Source organism: Myotis lucifugus, unplaced genomic scaffold (genome assembly GCF_000147115.1).
Source record: "Myotis lucifugus unplaced genomic scaffold, Myoluc2.0 scaffold_123, whole genome shotgun sequence".
NCBI classification, from domain to species: domain Eukaryota; kingdom Metazoa; phylum Chordata; class Mammalia; order Chiroptera; family Vespertilionidae; genus Myotis; species Myotis lucifugus.
In genome coordinates, this window is record NW_005871171.1 from 1,537,891 (window position 1) to 1,555,068 (window position 17,178).

Here is a 17,178-nt window from a genome sequence, read left to right on the forward strand (position 1 = left end):
GCTCACTCTCAGGCTCTGGGGGTGCACCTCGCCGAGTCCCCGCCTTGCAGGAGAGCTCAGGAACACACCTCGCTGGCTTGACTCCTCGGGTTGAACCTCAGTGCAGCGGACCCCAGAGTGGCCAAATTCATACTTTATGGAGCTTCTGCTTTATGCATTTGTGAATTGCACTCCAGACCCGGGTCCCTTCCAGATCTGTAACCTGGGCAAACTGCTGCCCCTCCCTGAGCTCTCCTCTGGGAATGACTGCCAGGTTGCTGTAAGGATTAAATAAAAACAAATTCCAAGTGCCCACAACAGGCCCTGAGACATAATCAGCCCTTGACAACGACGAGCTGTTTCAATAGTGTTGCCATTTCAGTGGCTAAACTAAGGCAGTGCAGATCGCAGAACCCCAGCTTTCTAGGTCTCCATCACTTTTCAACGTCCCTTACCAGCTTTCTTTCCAGGAAATGGAAAGAAACGATGAAGGACGAGTTGGGCACCAGATGCTGAGCTGAGCTGTGTGTGTGCACTACAGTGGGGCCTTGACTTACGAGTTTAATTCGTTCTGAGACCGAGCTCGTTAAGGAGCTCGTTAAGGAGCTCGTTAACTCAAATTACTCTGTCAACTCAATGCAAAAAATCGGAGAGACAGCTGGTATCTCAAAAAACTCGTTAGTCGGGACACTCGTAAGTCAAGGCCCCACTGTATCTTGTTTAGTTGGGTGATGTGCACTGGAGAGGACACTGAGGCCCGGGAGGTGAGAACGTGGACCCGAGTCTATACCACCAGCCACAGGGCGGCGGCTGGGAGGGATCCCAGACTGGCAGCCTGTCTCCAGGTGGACCTGACTTCAAAGCCCACACACTAACCACTGCGTTATGAGGCCCTGGTGTCCGCCCAGACACCACATCAACCCCACAAAGGCTCCTTCCCGGTAATTGAAGGGCGGGAATGCCCTTCCCAGGCTTGGCCTGTCCGTATCCTTAATGAGATCTTTCTCACTCTGGCTTCCCATTCTTTGATCTCCTTTCCTATGGAGCCATTTTCTTCTGAACATGAAGAGAGGACACCGTAAAGAAGGGTTTTCTGGGAAAGCGATGTGTTTGTGGGGGAGGGAGAGGGGGGGGAGCTGCCCTGCCCTCTGGGCCTCATCAGCAGCCTTGGGGAGCACGTTCCTCAGATGCCTTTGCTCTTCCTCCACCCTCTGTGCGGAGGTCACTCCAGCCTGGCCGGCTGCTAACTGGCCCTTCATTAGATGTACCTTCAGGCCACGCCTGGGTCAGAAGAGGCTGAAGTGCTCAGGCTGGAACCGTGCCTTTCCCTGGTTGTTTTCACCAGGCCAATCTGGTTTCCCACCCGCCCTCGCCCCTCCCTCTTCCTTCCTCCCCAGGCCAACCCTTTTGTTTGCTTCTTCCCTTTTCATTTTCCCTGGTTTCCAAGAGGTGCTTGGTGAGCAATTGCTTTTTATAATGTCACGGTTAATAAGAAGCCTGAGATTTGGAGTCAGGGGACATAGGCGTGAATATTAGCTTTACACCTTACCGCAAGGCCATGTAACTGAGGTCAGGGAGCCTTTGATCCTCTCTTCTAGATTCTTTTCTGGGACAAGGGCCACCTCTGGCACACAGTTGTGGGGAGGATGAAATGAAGTGACGGGGGACAGCACGTACTCCCATTGTTGGGATACAGTGAGAGCTCACAGATGACGCCCACCCTTCTTTCTTTTTTTAAAAAAATATTTTTTATTGATTTTTTTACAGAGAGGAAGGGAGAGGGATAGAGAGTTAGAAACATCGATGAGAGAGAAACATCAACCAGCTGCCTCCTGCACAGCCCCCACTGGGGATGTGCCCGCAACTAAGGTACATGCCCTTGACCGGAACCGAATCCACAGGCCGACACTCTATCCACTGAGCCAAACCAGTCAGAACCCACCCTTCTTTCTTATTCCCTGTATTTCTTTACTCCTGGCGTCATCAATCCCCCCCCCCCTTTTTTTTTAGTTTCTAAAACTGGCTAAGTGTCTCCTAGCTTCAGGGCACGGGGAAGAGCCCATGGACTTCCTGTGGTCACACCGCCCTGAGCAATCAGAAACGGGGCTGCATCACAGACAGTGTCAGTGCTGCTGACCAACCTTCAGTTCACTCTGGCTGTCTGTGCTCGTGGCAAGTATGGTCATCGGTGTGAGACGTTTTATTGACGAGAAAACAGTTAAGAAATGGTCTTGGTCCACTGATGAGCTCACATAACAATAAATAATGTGGCCTCGTGGGCAGCCACCCAAGACTCGGTAGTGTCCTAAATAAGGGTTATTGACCTGTGTTTGGACCGAGGCCTTTCTGCCTCTGGTAATGGGAGCAAATAGGTCCATTATCTTTAGAGTAATGAGTAAGGAAAGCTGAACTTGGCATGTATTCGCTCAAATTTTCATTAATATCTTTTAAAAGTACCCTTACTGCAGAAAAATTGTTACGGAGCAAGGTAGTTTAGAATTTAGAGTTAGGACCTATTTCCTGCTTTTCTCCTAATAGCCCTATGACGTTTGGCTAATTACTTGACCAGCCTAATTCTCAGATTCTTTATCTGTAAAATGGAGATAATCCTATATAATAAAAGCTAATATACAAATCAACTGAATGGTGGAATGACCGGTTGTTATGACAGGCAATGACCACCAGAGGGCAGATGCTCAATGCAGGAGCTGCCCCCTGGTGGTCAGTGCGCTCCCACAGGGGGAGCGCCACCCAGCCAGAAGCCAGGCTCACGGCTGACCAGTGCAACGGTGCTAAGGACCCCTCATGGGAAGTCCCCTGGGGAACAGGCCTAAGCTGGCAGGTGGACATCTCCCAAGGGGTCCCAGACTGTGAGAGGGTGCAGGCCGGGCTGAGGGACCCCCCTACCAGTGCACGAATGTTGTGCACTGGGCCTCTAGTAGCACTATATTCCTCATGGAGCTGTTGTGGGGATTAAATGAACGTAATGAACATAATGTGTGCGGTGGCCTGGCCCACACTGGACATAATGCAACAAGTGCTGGCTCACTTCCGCAGGGCATGCTCTTCTCTTCTCCTCCGGGTGGCCCAGGGTGGGGTGGGGAGAAGGCGGAGTCCCCGGAAAGACCACGGGACTCAGGGGCAGGGATGGAGTGACACGCATGAGACAGGGACTCACAAACTTGGAGTTGGAAGATGGCAGTTTTGCATTGTCTTCTAAGGGTTTTCTCTTTGGAAATGACTAGCTCCATGCCCTGTGAGATCACAGGGCCGACGAGGGACTTGCCTGGTCCCCAACATGGGTAACAGCACCTCCTCCGATCTAACCCGGGCCAGGGCTGCTCAACTGGCATCGAGCAAGTTCCTTACGGATGTGGGACAAGGTAGGCATAGAAACTGCGAGTCAGCGGTTAGAAACTGATTGAAACCTGACCGAGTACTTTTATGTCAAATAAATCTAACAATAAGCAGAAATGCATATTTTTGTATGTTTGTTATTTCCCCTATTTAGCAATGCATTTTTTTAAAAATTAACCTTTGACCTTAGTGACTCACTTGTATTTTGCTTTAAAAAACTATGTACCACATGGTTGAAAATTAAAACAGTGGTCATTCACCTCTGAGCTGAGAACAGCGCCACCTAGAACGACCCAGACTTTTCTCCGGGCGAAGCTGTTGTTCTAAGTCTCACTGTCCTTCAAGACAGACATTTGAGGAAAGACTTTAGTTTGAGTCTTTGTTCCTAAGAACAGGCTAAACTACTCATTTGAAAAAATTCTGGAATTATTATTGTGCGTAATATTAAGCTTTTATAAATATAAGGAAGAATTTTGAAGAATTTTCTCAAATATAGGGAAAAATTAAACATCAAGAAAAGTAAGTTTTTAAATCCACCTTGTGAAACACGGCACAAATCTTTATGAGGAAGATTGATATATATTGACACAGAGTGAGGCCCATGATGTGTTAGGTGAAAAAACAGTTCTAAAACTGTACTCGGAATATGATGCTGTATTTTAAACAAAAAAACTATGTGCATGAAAAAAATCTGAATTAAAATACAATAAATAATTGTTATATCTGGTAATGTTTGGCTTATAGGGCATGATTGCTTTTATGTTATATATCTGCTTTGTGTGTGCATTTAACATTTTTACTATGAGTACATTTTGTAGTAGAAAAGGAGGTTTCATGTTGAAAAACTTACCTGCCACTTTTTCACTTTTTGGTTACTAATAAACCTAACAATGAAGTGATTTAGAGATGTTTTTCAAAAAAGACGGGGGCAGAGAGAGTCATCAGATAGCGGACCCACTCTGCTTCCATTTCCACACCATCTTTTTCCATCTGGGAGCCAAGTTCTACTTGTGCTTGCAAGGTACGCTGGCAATTCTGAGTATACCATGTCTTGAACAGGAAAAGGTCATTTCCATGAAAGGTACTTGCTTGGAAATATGAAGATCTCCCTGTATTTCATTTCCCACTCCCTCTTCCCATTGTGCAGGATAAAAAATGTCAGGTGAAATGTTTTCTTGAGTTTAAAAGACCTGTTTGCTAGTCAGCAAGACCAGGATGAATTACATGTTATAAGAAAACGTCCTCAAGATTAGAAAACCTAAGCATTCACATCAGTGAGGCAGTACACTACTGCATTTCATCAATTCTAAAACGAGTTCTTGTAAGACACAGCGTTATTTTATGCATCACTAGGAAAGAAGACTATCAATTCAACTAGAACATGCCATCAATCAAGATGCACCTTGCTTTCAGGGATATGAACATAAAAAACTTGCATCTTGAAATCAATAAAATACGGCAACACTTATGTAACTGAGAATCTGCAATCCTGTCCAGGATGATTACTGGAAGGAGAACACCTTAAACTGCTGTGTGTGAACATGAACTTAAATGGAAGAATACGGAAACATTTTCAGTAGCACACTTCAGTTTATTGACCTATGTAAAAATAATAGGTCTTAAAAAGTCAGAACAGTAAAAGAATATGCAAAAGGTATTTCTGTTTCTAGAAGGCTATACAAGTATGCAAAAGGAATGTTATTTTTTGCATGTCTTTTTTTGTTCCAATTCCCCTCCTCCCCAAACTTCATTTTTAATGATACAAATGACTAAGGACCAGTTTAACAAACCCACTTTATGTAAATACTACATGCTTTGGAATATAGATAGAAAATGTTCCAAAAAGTTGTTCAGAAACTGCTCTAGTCACAATATGAACAAGAAACCTGTATAAAAGGGGGAAGGAGCACCTGTTATGGAATTCTGAAGCAGAGTAAAGAAGATCTGGAATATGGAAATATTGGTTTAAAAAAACTCAACCATAACCACAGCTAATTAGTTCTTCCACGGAAAGTATGAGGTAGTTTTAGCCTCATAATTAAATCTACCGCAGCTTGGAGTTTTTGTACTTTAATGACTCATCTGGTTTGTGTCACTCGGTGACTCAGCACTACCTGTGGAATTCAGACAATAGCTTACTTTTCTAACAAGTCACCATTTTAAGGCACACAATTCATCTAAAATGATGTGCTTTTTTTTTTCTTTATTTTGTTTTGGGTTCTTTCCGTATCACCTCAGAATACATTTTCAAAATCTTGATTATAAACTTTCCATATCAAGTCTGCCATTTCAAATGACAGCCACGTCGGAGCGTTAACAGCCTGAATAACAGCTCCTCGTGCCACTGGCGCAGGAAGGAGGAGCGCGGGGACGGGCCTGGATGCCCCCAGCAGGTGGCCGGCCGCCGGGGGTCATCGCAGGGTGCCAGCGGCAAGTCTGTCTGGAACCCACTTTCTGGTGCTTATGAAACCATCACTCTTTATAAAACCTAAAAACATTTACACTCGTCAGAACTTCATGAAGACCCAGCTTCTCTTCAAGTAATTCTCCAATACTGTCCAATGTTCCTGTCCGGGGGGAGCAGCGTCCGCCCCGCAGCTCGCCCGCCGCTTCCTGAGGGCGAGCGTGGCCAGCGCTGGCCTCCCGGGCGCCATTCTGACTTGTGCTCTGACATCCCCGCCCTCGTTGCTCTTGGAGATGCTGACAGCACTTTGCACAGTTTGGGTTTGCCTTCAACAACTTTACTCCCTGACAAAGTGCTCGCTGTTGAGGAAGGCCGAGCCCTCCCTGGGCCATGGTGGGCCTGCTGGCCCCCGCTGCCGGGGAGGCCTGGCCAGGGACGGCAGGTGTCCGTGGGGCTTTGTGCGGCTGAGGGTGGGGTTCACTTCGGGGCAAGGGGAGTCCTCTTTTCATCCTCTGATGCCAAACAGCCTTCTGGGAAGATGAACACATTTCCAAGGCACACGGTGTGAGAACGCAGGGCAGGGGGAGTCCGGCTCCGCTCAGACTAAGGTCCCGGGCTTGGAGTCTTCATGCCAGAGGAGCCCCTGCTCGGCCGCCTCCAGGCCGCCCGCCAGCCGGCCCCCGTCCGCGCTGTCCAGGGCCCCGGCCTCTGCGTACTGTCTAGGAAGGAAACCAGAACAGTCACCACCTGGGCCATTTTTGTTCCCCCAGTACAACCACCACTCAGAGAAGTTAGTAGAAAGCGCTGTTAAGAAAAGTATCCAAAACTTGGAAATAAGGAAGGATGGCTGTCGTCCTGCATTCCATGCTGGAGTATTAGTGCTCTAGAGGCATACACGTCTGTCTAACTCACACTTACCACCGACTAAGACCCAGACTGTTCTAAGTTAGACGGTAACTTATAGTTGTTTGTGTGGAGGAAAGAGAAGTGACCCCTGTCTAGAAGGAGAGATGATGGTAATGGTTGTACCGCCTGTGGGACGCCCACCGGTCTTGTACCTGGTGATTTCTCTCTCAGTGTGTGGAATACAGTCTCTGATTTCTCCTGGAACCAGCTTTACCGTTATGTTAGTTCTCTCATAATGAGTTAAATAAGTCTGTGACACATGCCCATTTTCCATTTATGTGAGAGTCATATTTTAAACTTTTTAAAAGGTATTTCTGACAGCCACATTTGAAGTGTTCTTCCAATTAAGGGACTACCCCAGATGCTTTCCTCCAGGATAAGGGAATATATTTTGAGGCAGGCAGCAGCATCTTGGGACATATTTTAGATCCCTAGGGTTTATGGGTCAAGTGTAAATTGGAAACATCATCATATATACAAATTATAGGCATATTTGGATGGTATATCCCAATGAGAGCATCCTATTACACAAACCATTCCAATAAGCAGAACCTCATTCTGTAGTAGGTTAGAAGAGGTTAGGTAGTTAGTAGATTTCCTTTTATCTGAAATTGCAATGCCTTCTAGTAAAGGGAATAAACAGCCTTTGGAGAAAGAGCTTTGGGTATAAATACCAAGTGAATCCAGGCATTTAGTGGTTTCATATAATAAAGGAACAGTCGAATTTCCGTAACTCCACACATCAGCCAGGCAAGCAGGACGCCTGCGATGCAAGAGGCACACAGACGAGGGCTGTACTTACAGCTGGCTACCCCTAGCAAGAGAGAATTTACCACTGCTCTCACTTCTGGAGACACAGCTGCTCTCTGGGACAGAAGCCCTTGGTTCTGCCTAGTGATAGGCAGAGTGAGACAGGGAAGAGGAAGGGAATGGAAAACGGGGAGTGAAAGAGAAGTTATTTAAAAACACAATTTGCAGCAGCAGAACCACGCTTTGACTATGCTGTATATCAGGTGTAACAAGAGACTTGAACCTTTCTGACTGTGGAAAGTTTATGCCACTGACAATTCTACCACACCCTGGGGGAAAAGATCATTAAATAACGTGCATTTTATTCATATTGATCTAATCACTGATTTATTGCTAAGCATTTCAAATCTTTAACTGAAGAGAAGATCTAAAGTTTTTCATCTTTACCTTGAAACTCAATTTCTCTTGTTTTAAAAATTACCTTTTCATCAATAATAACATGCAATTTTAGGGCAAAATTCCTAAAGCTTTATGGATGGTTGCTATTATACTTGCCTATTGAATTAAGGAAACTATATGATAATTTTAAAAAAATCCTAAATAGACATATGAGTGAAAATAAGCACTCCTATAACTGTGGCTGGGAGGATAAACTGGCAAATTTTTCTGAAAAGCAAGAGCTTTAAAAATATACTTTTCAATTTAACTCTTTATTCCTACTAATTGGAATAAATCCTAGGGAAATAATCTGTAATTTGGACAAATGTTTTGTACAAAGATATTAATAGCAGCATTACTTAAAAGAAAAAGAAAAGAAAATCCAAAACCATTCAAATTCAAAATATGGGTAATTTTTAAATAAAGTATGATGTATTTATTAGTGGAATATCATATTGGTCACATAAAATAAAGATTAAAGAGCTTTTAAAAATATGGAAATGTGTTTATGTTATATTAAGTGAATAATTGGAATGTAGAATTTCATATACGACTAAAGATGTAAAACTGTATATATGGTACCATTACAACCATGTTAAAAATGGATACAGAAAAATGGGGGAAATGTGCCAAAATGTTAATAGCTGCTATCTCTAGAGGGTCGAGTTATGGGTAAACTATTTTCTACTTATTTATCTCTTTATTATTTTCTTAATTTTCCACCATGAGCTCACATTAAGTGCATATGCACACACACAATAAGGATCTTTAAATAGTTCTAATTTCCTGCCCATTGTGCCCCATGGACCTCAGACTGCCCTGTCCAGCCACCGAGGCTGGCTGAAGTACATGGCCGACTCGCTAAAAGCAGAGGTTCCCTCAAGACGCAGCACTTCCCGAGTCCAGTGAGAGCTGTGTAAAGGACACTATTACAACTGCTTATACAGTGAGTGATTTATATCATTTCTAACTGGGTCAACAAAAGGGGAAAGTAGAAGTATATAGCCCTGGCCAAGTGGCTCAGTGGGTTAGAACATTGTCCCAATAAGCCAAGATTGTGGGTTCGATCCCTGGTCAGGGCACATACAAGAATAAACCAATGAATGCACAAAGAAGTGAAACAACAAATCGATGTTTCTCTCCCTCTCTCCCTTCCTCTGTCTAAAAATCAATCGATACAAAAATTTAAAAAATATATAAACATGTATTATACAAGATGATTAGAACTGACTTGAAAAAAATCAACACAAATTCTGGGCCAAAATCATTTTAGTTCTTGCTCCTAACTCATTCTCAAGCATTATTTACAGAAATCTAATCTATGTCATATCCTCTGAAGTATATTTTCATTAAAATTCTATTTTGAGCACAGCCTTTGTTGAGTTGAGACAATTGGACTAATATTTCAAGCCAAGAAAAACTCCTGCTGAATATGAAGGAGAAAAATAAGGCTTTTGGGGATGAATGTGTCCATTTGCTTGTAACACTAAGAGCTTTAATGAGAAACCATCCTCTGGAAGGCAGGGAAAGGTGGGTGGGAAGAGATCAACCAATGCATATATGCAAAACCCGTGGACAGGAACAATGGGGTATTGAAGGCCTGGGGGGGCGGGGTAGGGGGGTGGGCAGGGAGCGGGCAGAAGAGGTTAATGGGAGAAAAAGGAGTACCTATGTAATACTTTCAACAATAAAAATTAAAAAAAAGAAATTAACCTATCAATTTCACCAGTATAAAGCCCCTTATAAGTATTGCCTGTGTAAATCTCCCAAGCCTGAAGCATCTGATTAAAAGAAAGCAAAACTGAGTTTTCTAAAAATCCCAGAAAATGTTCTACTTCTGGGCACTGTGGGTGTGAATGATATTCTATCAGAAATTGACAGGGAGAAATGACCTCTTCAACCTTGACTTCTCTGTCACATGAATAATTGAAAAATGTGTAATTCAGAATTTGCAATCATTTTAACAATCACATTTTGACAAACCGTTCTTACATATTTCTTTAAATGTTTATAAAGAATTACTTTTTACAAACAGGACAGCTGGCTGTGTCTGTTGCTTCTTAATAAACATAGGGTCAGACACAAAAAGGCAGCAAGTGTTTGGAATGAAGCCGCCAACTGTTCATGAGGAATCCTGGCATGCACAGATTTTTCTGCAGCGGAGGTATTTCTCCTGCAAGGTTCCAGAAGAGTCTAAATCGATAAACCAATTACACGGTTTCAAGTACTGCAACTAAAATCAAAACCTTCAGACACAGAATTTAATGTACGGAACTCTAAGAACAGGGTCACATTTGAAGGAGCTAGATTAGGGTGTCAACAAACTTTTCCTTAAAGGGCCAGGTATTTTGGGCTTTGTTGGCCATACGGTCTGTCGCAACTACTCAACTCTACCCTCATAGTGCAAAACCAGCCATCCATAATAGGAAACGAATGAGCATGGCTGTTTCCAATAAAACTTTATTTATAAAAACAGGTGGCAGCTGGTTTTGACCCATAGGCTATCCTTTGCCACCCTGGAGCTAGATATTTCAGCCTTCATAAGGTAAGTCAGGGTTCCTGGGTTCCTGTGACCTGGAGCAGCGACTAGAGTGTCTGAGTGTTGCTTCCTCACCTGCCTGGAGAGGGCAAAGGACTGTAGAAGTTGCCGTAGCAGCTGGTGTAGGAAGGATGTGCTGGGGCCTCGTACTCAGAAAGCCCTACTGTCATCTGGGTCCTCCAGCTCCCGGAAACGTTTGCAGAAGACACTAGAAATAAAAATGGAAAAATAGACAAAATTACCGGTAATATTTAAAGTGAAAATTGTTTAAGCCATTTACACGTACTTTATCATCAGCTGTGTGCAAAACAGAGCTTAAGAACCAATGTCTGGAAACCACAAAGCTCCCATTCCAGTTTGGTCACTTACTGGCCGCATGACTGTGGGCAAAGAGCTTACCCTCATTAAGCTCAGGTTCTGCATCTGAAAAGTGGGGATGATGACATAGATATATTCTCATACAGGGAGCATCAGGATTAAGTGCGGTAATGTATGAAAACACTCAGCACTGTTCCTGGCACGGAGGAGCACTCAATACATGATAACTGTGAATGTTATTAATGGGGATGAGGTAAATGAGAAGACATTCTATTTTACAAAAATACCAGAAGACGAGCCAGCTCCATTGAGACTCTCCCTGGGCCCTGGGGGCTGGCACGGGGCTTCGTCGGGTAAGTGGCAGCTGAGCTCCTTTGCCTTTGGAGGAAGCGTTCCCCAGGTGAGCTGGGGCTTGACTGTTCCTCAGCCAAGGGCAGCCGGCCACTAGGAGGATCCAGGCCTATTTCTTGCCTCTATGAGAAGGTGGACGGGTGGGGAAGGTAACTAGCATAGAAAGGATTTCAGGAAGAATAGGTTTCGTTCTACTGAGGGGCTGGCCTGGAACAAGGCAGGGGCATAGCTGGGGAGCCAAGCCCAGCGAATGCCTCCCCACTGGGCGATTGCTGTCCTCCCTACAGCCAGCCCTGCTCCACACCTAGGTGCCCAGGCGACCACAGTGCCAGGCTAGTCACCCAGGACTCAGATAACCAGCACTGCTCCGGGGTCCTTGCAGCTGTCCTCGTTTCTGTTCCTGGCAGCCAACTCCTCCTCCTCTCTCTCACCCACACAGCACTGTGACCCGTGTGAGACCAACATCCCCAAAGCCCGGATGCCACAGGTATTGACCCAAAGATGTGAGCTTCGGGAACGGTTCACCAGTCTCCGTGGTTAGGTCCACGCTGGGATCGAACTCCCACTCGTCACTTACTAGCATGGGGCGTGGGCAGGGCCATGTGCCCTCTTTAAGCCAGATGTGCCTCAGCTGTACAATCAGGATGATAAAATAAACACAACAACATCCATGAAATGGGATCATGCACACAGAGTGCTGCTGCATGCACAGGGTAAGATGACAATACACGAGGCTGCCATTACTACTCAAACTGAGTCACCGAGAGCGTTTAGGTGGCTGGAAGGAACTACAAACCCCCATAAGCTGGCAAAAAATCAGAAACCTATCTGTGCATGAGAATGATACATGCCTGTTGTAATACATTCCTTTAGCTGTAAAATATAAGCAGGAATGAGGAAAAGTCCAAAAGGAGTTCTGGGAGCACCGATTTCCATCTCTCTCATTGCAGAGCCCATCTCTCTCAGTCCTTAGAAAGTGGCGCCTTTGGCCTGTGGGTCCAATCCAGCCGGTGTCAGCAAGGCTCGCACCGGGTTCAAATCAGGACGCGGTAACGCCATCTCCCTGGCCCCCAACAGAGCCAGCTGCTCGGGGTGTTGCTGGTGCTGAGTTCCACCTGCCTCGCCCGGCCTCCCCGTCCAGGAGGCACTGCCCAGCCCTGCGCCCGAGCCGCCCACGCCCACCGTGCTTGGTGTTTCCTTGAAGCACCCTGCCCAGGTTTGGTTTCTGAGTTTCCCACGACGCCCTGAACTTTAGGGGAAGAAAGGCGTTTTCTAGATCAGAGCCATAAATAACAAGCAGTTACTACCGGAGCCTTTTCATGTGTTAGATGTGGTGACAGACGGGAAAGCACTAGCGGAAGTCCAAAGTCCTGCGCAAATAAAAGAACTCAAACCCAAACAGAAATCTCCATAGCAATGCCTCTGTCAACAAGCTGACGAAACTTTTTTTAACCCTCACCCGAGGATATTTTTCCATTGACTTTTAGGGAGAGTGGAAGAGAGAGGGAAAGACAGAGAGAAACACTGAAGTGAGAGAAAACACATCTATTGGCTGCCTCCTGCACCAAGGTACATGCCCTTAATCAGAATCAAACCCAGGACCCTTTGGTCCGCAGGCCGGCGCTCTATCCACTGAGCAAAGTGGCCAGGGCAACAAGCTGAGGAAACTTTTAAAGGAACAGTCTTCACTGACTACTACTCCATGGTTGGGATCCCTGTGCACACCTCACTAGTCATGCTTGAAGGAGGGGCAAGACTCACGCCCTTAGGGGTTCACACTGTTCAAAAATTCATTCATTTCTTAGAAGCTTTAAAATTACTCAATTTTCATATATTCCTCTGGCTGCTAACCGAAGTGTGAGCTCACAAAGGCCAGGAGGTGCTCTGGCCCGGCTCCCTGGCTCCCCGCCTCCGGGATGTGCCTGCGGGTTTGCTGAAGTTAAACCACACAGACACTCCTCGTATCCACCCATTTCTCTACTTAAAGTGCTTGGCACAGCTGGGGTTGGGCAGTGAGTCCACCACGAATGTCAGCAGAGTTAGGGGCCCAAGTCAATGCATGAAGGGAACTCCGATCAAAACCTATCTTTGGAAATCCCTTAAATCAACTGTAAAGTGGACTATATATGATTATTGAATTGAGTCAAGACATGCGAAGTTCTTCGAACAGTGCGAGGAGCAGTGCTGAGTAAATCCCAGCTTCTATCACAATTACGAGAAGCCGTACACAGGCACCAGAGCAGCCAAACAGACGGATCACACTCCTGGTGGGGGACAGGAAAGGAGGCGTAACTGCTTTCTCGCACCTGAAGGCTTTAGCCTGCTCTTTCAACACATCAAACCTCAACGACCTGAACACAGTTAAGAGATGTGACTGTCACTATTAGGCCCAGGAAAGATACAGTCTGTGAAGCCCCTAACGGAGGGCGTTCAATCTACAACTTCCTTCAACAGACCCATGCGGACGGTGTTCGTCGCAAGGCTGGAGGGCACTGCTTTTCTGTTGGCCATTCTTGCCGCGGGTGCGCCCAGGCTGCCACCCTCCTGACCTTGGCACTGGCCTCCTGATCCTCTCGGGGTGTGGTTTCGGGTGGGCGGGAACAAGGGACAAGTTAAATGCGCATCAAGTGCCTCCTCTATCCTTTTTTCTTATTTAAAAAATATATTTTTATTGATTTCAGAGAGGAATAGAGAAGGAGAGAGAGATGGAAACATCAATGATGAGAGAGAATCACTGATCAGCTGCCTCCTGCAGACCCCACACTGGGGATCGAGCCCACAACCCGGCATATGCTCTGACTGGGAATCAAACTGTGACCTCCTGGTTCAGAGGTCGACGCTCAACCACTGAGCCCCACTGACTGGGCACGTGCCTCCTCTGTTCTTACCTGAGGAGTAGGAAGACGCGCGGCTGCCCGGAGAGCAGGGCACCTGCAGCGCCGCCCACCCCAGGCATCGCTGGGAGCCCCGGTCCGAGTCCACGCTGCTCTGCGGGCTGTGGCCCTGCTCCTTCTGCCCGGAGGCCCGCTGGTACCAGCCGCGCAGGTGCTCCGCCACCAGGGCCTTGTGGATGTGCTTGGTGACGCGCTCCGAGCCCGCGGCCCTCCTGGGCAGCCGGAGGGTGGCATAGGGGTTATGGGGCACCCGGTCCACCTCGTCTTCATGGAAGGACCTGCTGTAGTCCCGCTGGCGGTCATATGCATAGTGGACGGAGGAGCGGTAGGAAGGGTTGACACTGTACTGTCCCTCCGTGTCGTTCTCGTAGACGTAGCCGCCGCCGTAGTAAAGGTCACACTCCGCGAAGGGCGTGCACCCGATGTAGTAGGAAGGCTGCTCGTGGCCCTGGGCGTGGACGCCGCTCCTCAGGCTGTCCCTCGGCGCCAGGTTGGGCATGCTCCCCGAACTCGACGGGGCGGCGCTCTGTTTCCTGGACCTCCTCCGGCCCCGGGCGCGGGCGTCCAGGGTGTGGGCGCCGTGGCGGGGGCCGGCCGCGGGCGCCACGCAGTAGTACTCGGCGCTGGACTGGCTGGTGCAGGAGGACCCGTCGTCCAGGACTTCGGTGCTGCTGCTCCGCTGGGACTTGCAGAGGGAGAAGAACGGCCGGTCGTGGTCCAGCTCGGACAGCAGGCGCGACTGGGACTCCAGGCTGCCACTCCGCTGGCGGCAGTGCTGAGCGGGGGGTTCGGGCCTGAGAGCGAGAAAGGCAGACTTGTCAGAGAGGAGGGAAGGGACCACACCAAGGAAAAGCCACGGGAAGGGTTTCAGAGCTACGACTGCGGCAGGACTTCCCCGGTTTCCCAAGCCGACCATGACCCAGAACCCAGCGCTCATCTCCATTCACGGCCATGGTCACGATGAGAAAAGAACCAGGTCCTGGCAATTGTGTCATCCACGGCCTTTCCTGAGAAGCAGGAAGACAGACTGATGACACACACCTGCATCAAAGCCGAAGCCCCAGTCTCTGACAGGCCCGTCTTCCACAGGACGGGACACACAGGCTCAGGGCCTGGCGTCGGGCTCCGCCACTCCCCGGCTGGGTGAGCACGGCCCGGGCAGTCCACCTCTCTGACCCTCACGCCCTCCTCTAAAATGAAGACAAAAGCAGTACCCGGGATCTACAATCAGGCTTGCTGTGGGGACTAAATAATACGGCGCATATAAAATAGCGCAGCCTTCAGCGAACACTTCAAAATGTCGCTACTGTCATTATCTTCATCCTCACCATTGCATAGCAAATGGTAGTATCTGGTTGGAAAGACTAAGGGGCAAAACATTACAATATTGACTTGAACAAGATACATGTTCTTTGCCGACAAAAGTGAAACTGTGAGTAGAAATGTAGATCCATAAACTAGAGACCTGCTGCCCAAAGCCCCTTAAAATGATTACAAAACACAACAAAGTAAAACAAAACCTGAAGGCAAAGCTTAACAGAGCCCACGAGGCCGAGGGGGGGCGCTCTTACTCTAAGTGGCTGCTGCTGTAGGCGTTGCGGGTGAGCACGGGGGTGGTGGGCATGCTCCGCCCTCCGGGGGGCCGCCGCTCCGGGGTTTTGTAAGGGCTGCTGTGTGTCGACAGCATTTCTCTGTGATGGAAACAGAATTCAGGAAATGATGAGTCTCCAACGTCTGGCAAACGTGCCATAAGCTGAAGGAAAGGGCGCCTGGCCCTTACTGTATACTCTTCTTCAAAACCTACTTAAAAACACTAAATTATATCTAAAGTTCCATGTTGCTTAATATTTGTTTATCATGTTATTTTAATGACTATGTAAACTCCACTGCAAGGATTTACTATAATTCATTTAAACAATACATTTGGGCTGCTTTCAATTGGTCACTAATATAAACAATGCTGCAATGAGCATCCGATATTTAATTAGTTCAACAGGAAAAATCCCAGTGAAATGACTGGGTCAAAGAGCAAACTCATTTTAAGCTACTGGGGATGTGGGCATAATTTTTAAGATAATGATTGTTGGTTATAATTCTTCCTTGTGCTGAAATAGCTTTGTTTCCTGCGATGTGAGAAATGCGTATGCCTGTTCAGAGCTCCAGGGACTTTCTTCAGTGAGGGAGATGTGCGTATCTGTGCTGTCCTAGCCTACAGCACTAGCCACATGGGGCTGTTAGTACTTGACAGGGCTGGTGTAACCGAGGAACTGAATTTAAAATTTTATTTACTCTAATTATGTTGGTTAGCCGAGCTTTAGGCACTTAGATCTCTACTGTGTAAGGCGGTTTTTAAATGCCAACCCACAAACTGGGACTCATATGTGACAAAGGTTTTCACAGAACTTTGACAATTCAGAAACATAACCTCATATTGGTTTTACTTTCATGAGTGAAAAATTATTTAATCCAAATAATCTCTTTATTTGGAGACTCGTTTCCATCTTCCCTGAGATGAGGTATAGCACACTGATTAAAATCACATCACAGGTTTTCGAGCAGGCTGCCTAGGTTCAAATCCTAATTCTGACACCTACTAGTTGACGAACCCAACAAGTTATTCATGCTTTCTGTCCTCGGTGTACTCATCTTTAAATGGCAATATAGTAGCAATACTGTCAGAATTGTCATGAGGATTAAATTCATTAACATACATTAAAGCACTTTGAACAGTGTCTGAACAGCATATAGTAAGTTCTCAATAAATGTTAACTGCATCTCATTACTATTGTGATGATGATGATGATGGATGTATTTTTGATATTTATATGTTTTTCTTCCCCCATGAAATCATGGTGTTGTCTGTTTGACCATTCTGATTAGGCAAAGCAAACAGCTGGCATCCTACCTTGGGTCCCATTTAAAAAATTAGTATTAACCCATGTAGCCAGATTTTGGGAATCCCTGGTCTGTCATCTTTTAAAAATCTGGTGTTATTACCTGATGATTTTTACCCAAGACACTGGAGAAAAATCGGTATTGCCTACTTTATAGATTCTAACGAACTGAAGTCCCGTTTTCATCGGAGAGGTCATGTCGGTCTCACTACTTGGTTGGGTGAAATGACATTTCATGACAGTTTCCTGACAGCATGGCTATAAAACTGGACTTTACCCAAATCCAGATTATAATCAATGTCCTCATAATTAAATGTAAACCTTTAAATACAAGAAGTAGCCAAACGT

General features: G+C 46.5%; 1 protein-coding gene across 7 annotated transcripts in view; it reads right to left on the reverse strand.

The window, feature by feature from the left end:
• Window positions 1-4,906: 4,906 nt before the first annotated feature.
• The window catches only part of FRMD4B (FERM domain containing 4B), a 201,790-nt gene continuing 189,518 nt past the window's right edge, over window positions 4,907-17,178 (reverse strand). For 5 of the 7 annotated variants that reach the window (XM_023758100.1, XM_023758098.1, XM_023758097.1 and 2 more), the window contains 4 exons: window positions 15,508-15,627; window positions 13,931-14,730; window positions 10,449-10,581; window positions 4,907-6,459 (listed from right to left, as the gene is read on the reverse strand). In XM_023758100.1, the coding sequence (XP_023613868.1) occupies window positions 6,339-6,459; window positions 10,449-10,581; window positions 13,931-14,730; window positions 15,508-15,627 (1,174 nt within the window). In that variant the 3' untranslated portion in view covers window positions 4,907-6,338. The remainder of the gene's footprint in view (window positions 6,460-10,448; window positions 10,582-13,930; window positions 14,731-15,507; window positions 15,628-17,178) is intronic. The other 2 variants (XM_023758096.1, XM_023758099.1) reach the window with 2 other exon arrangements.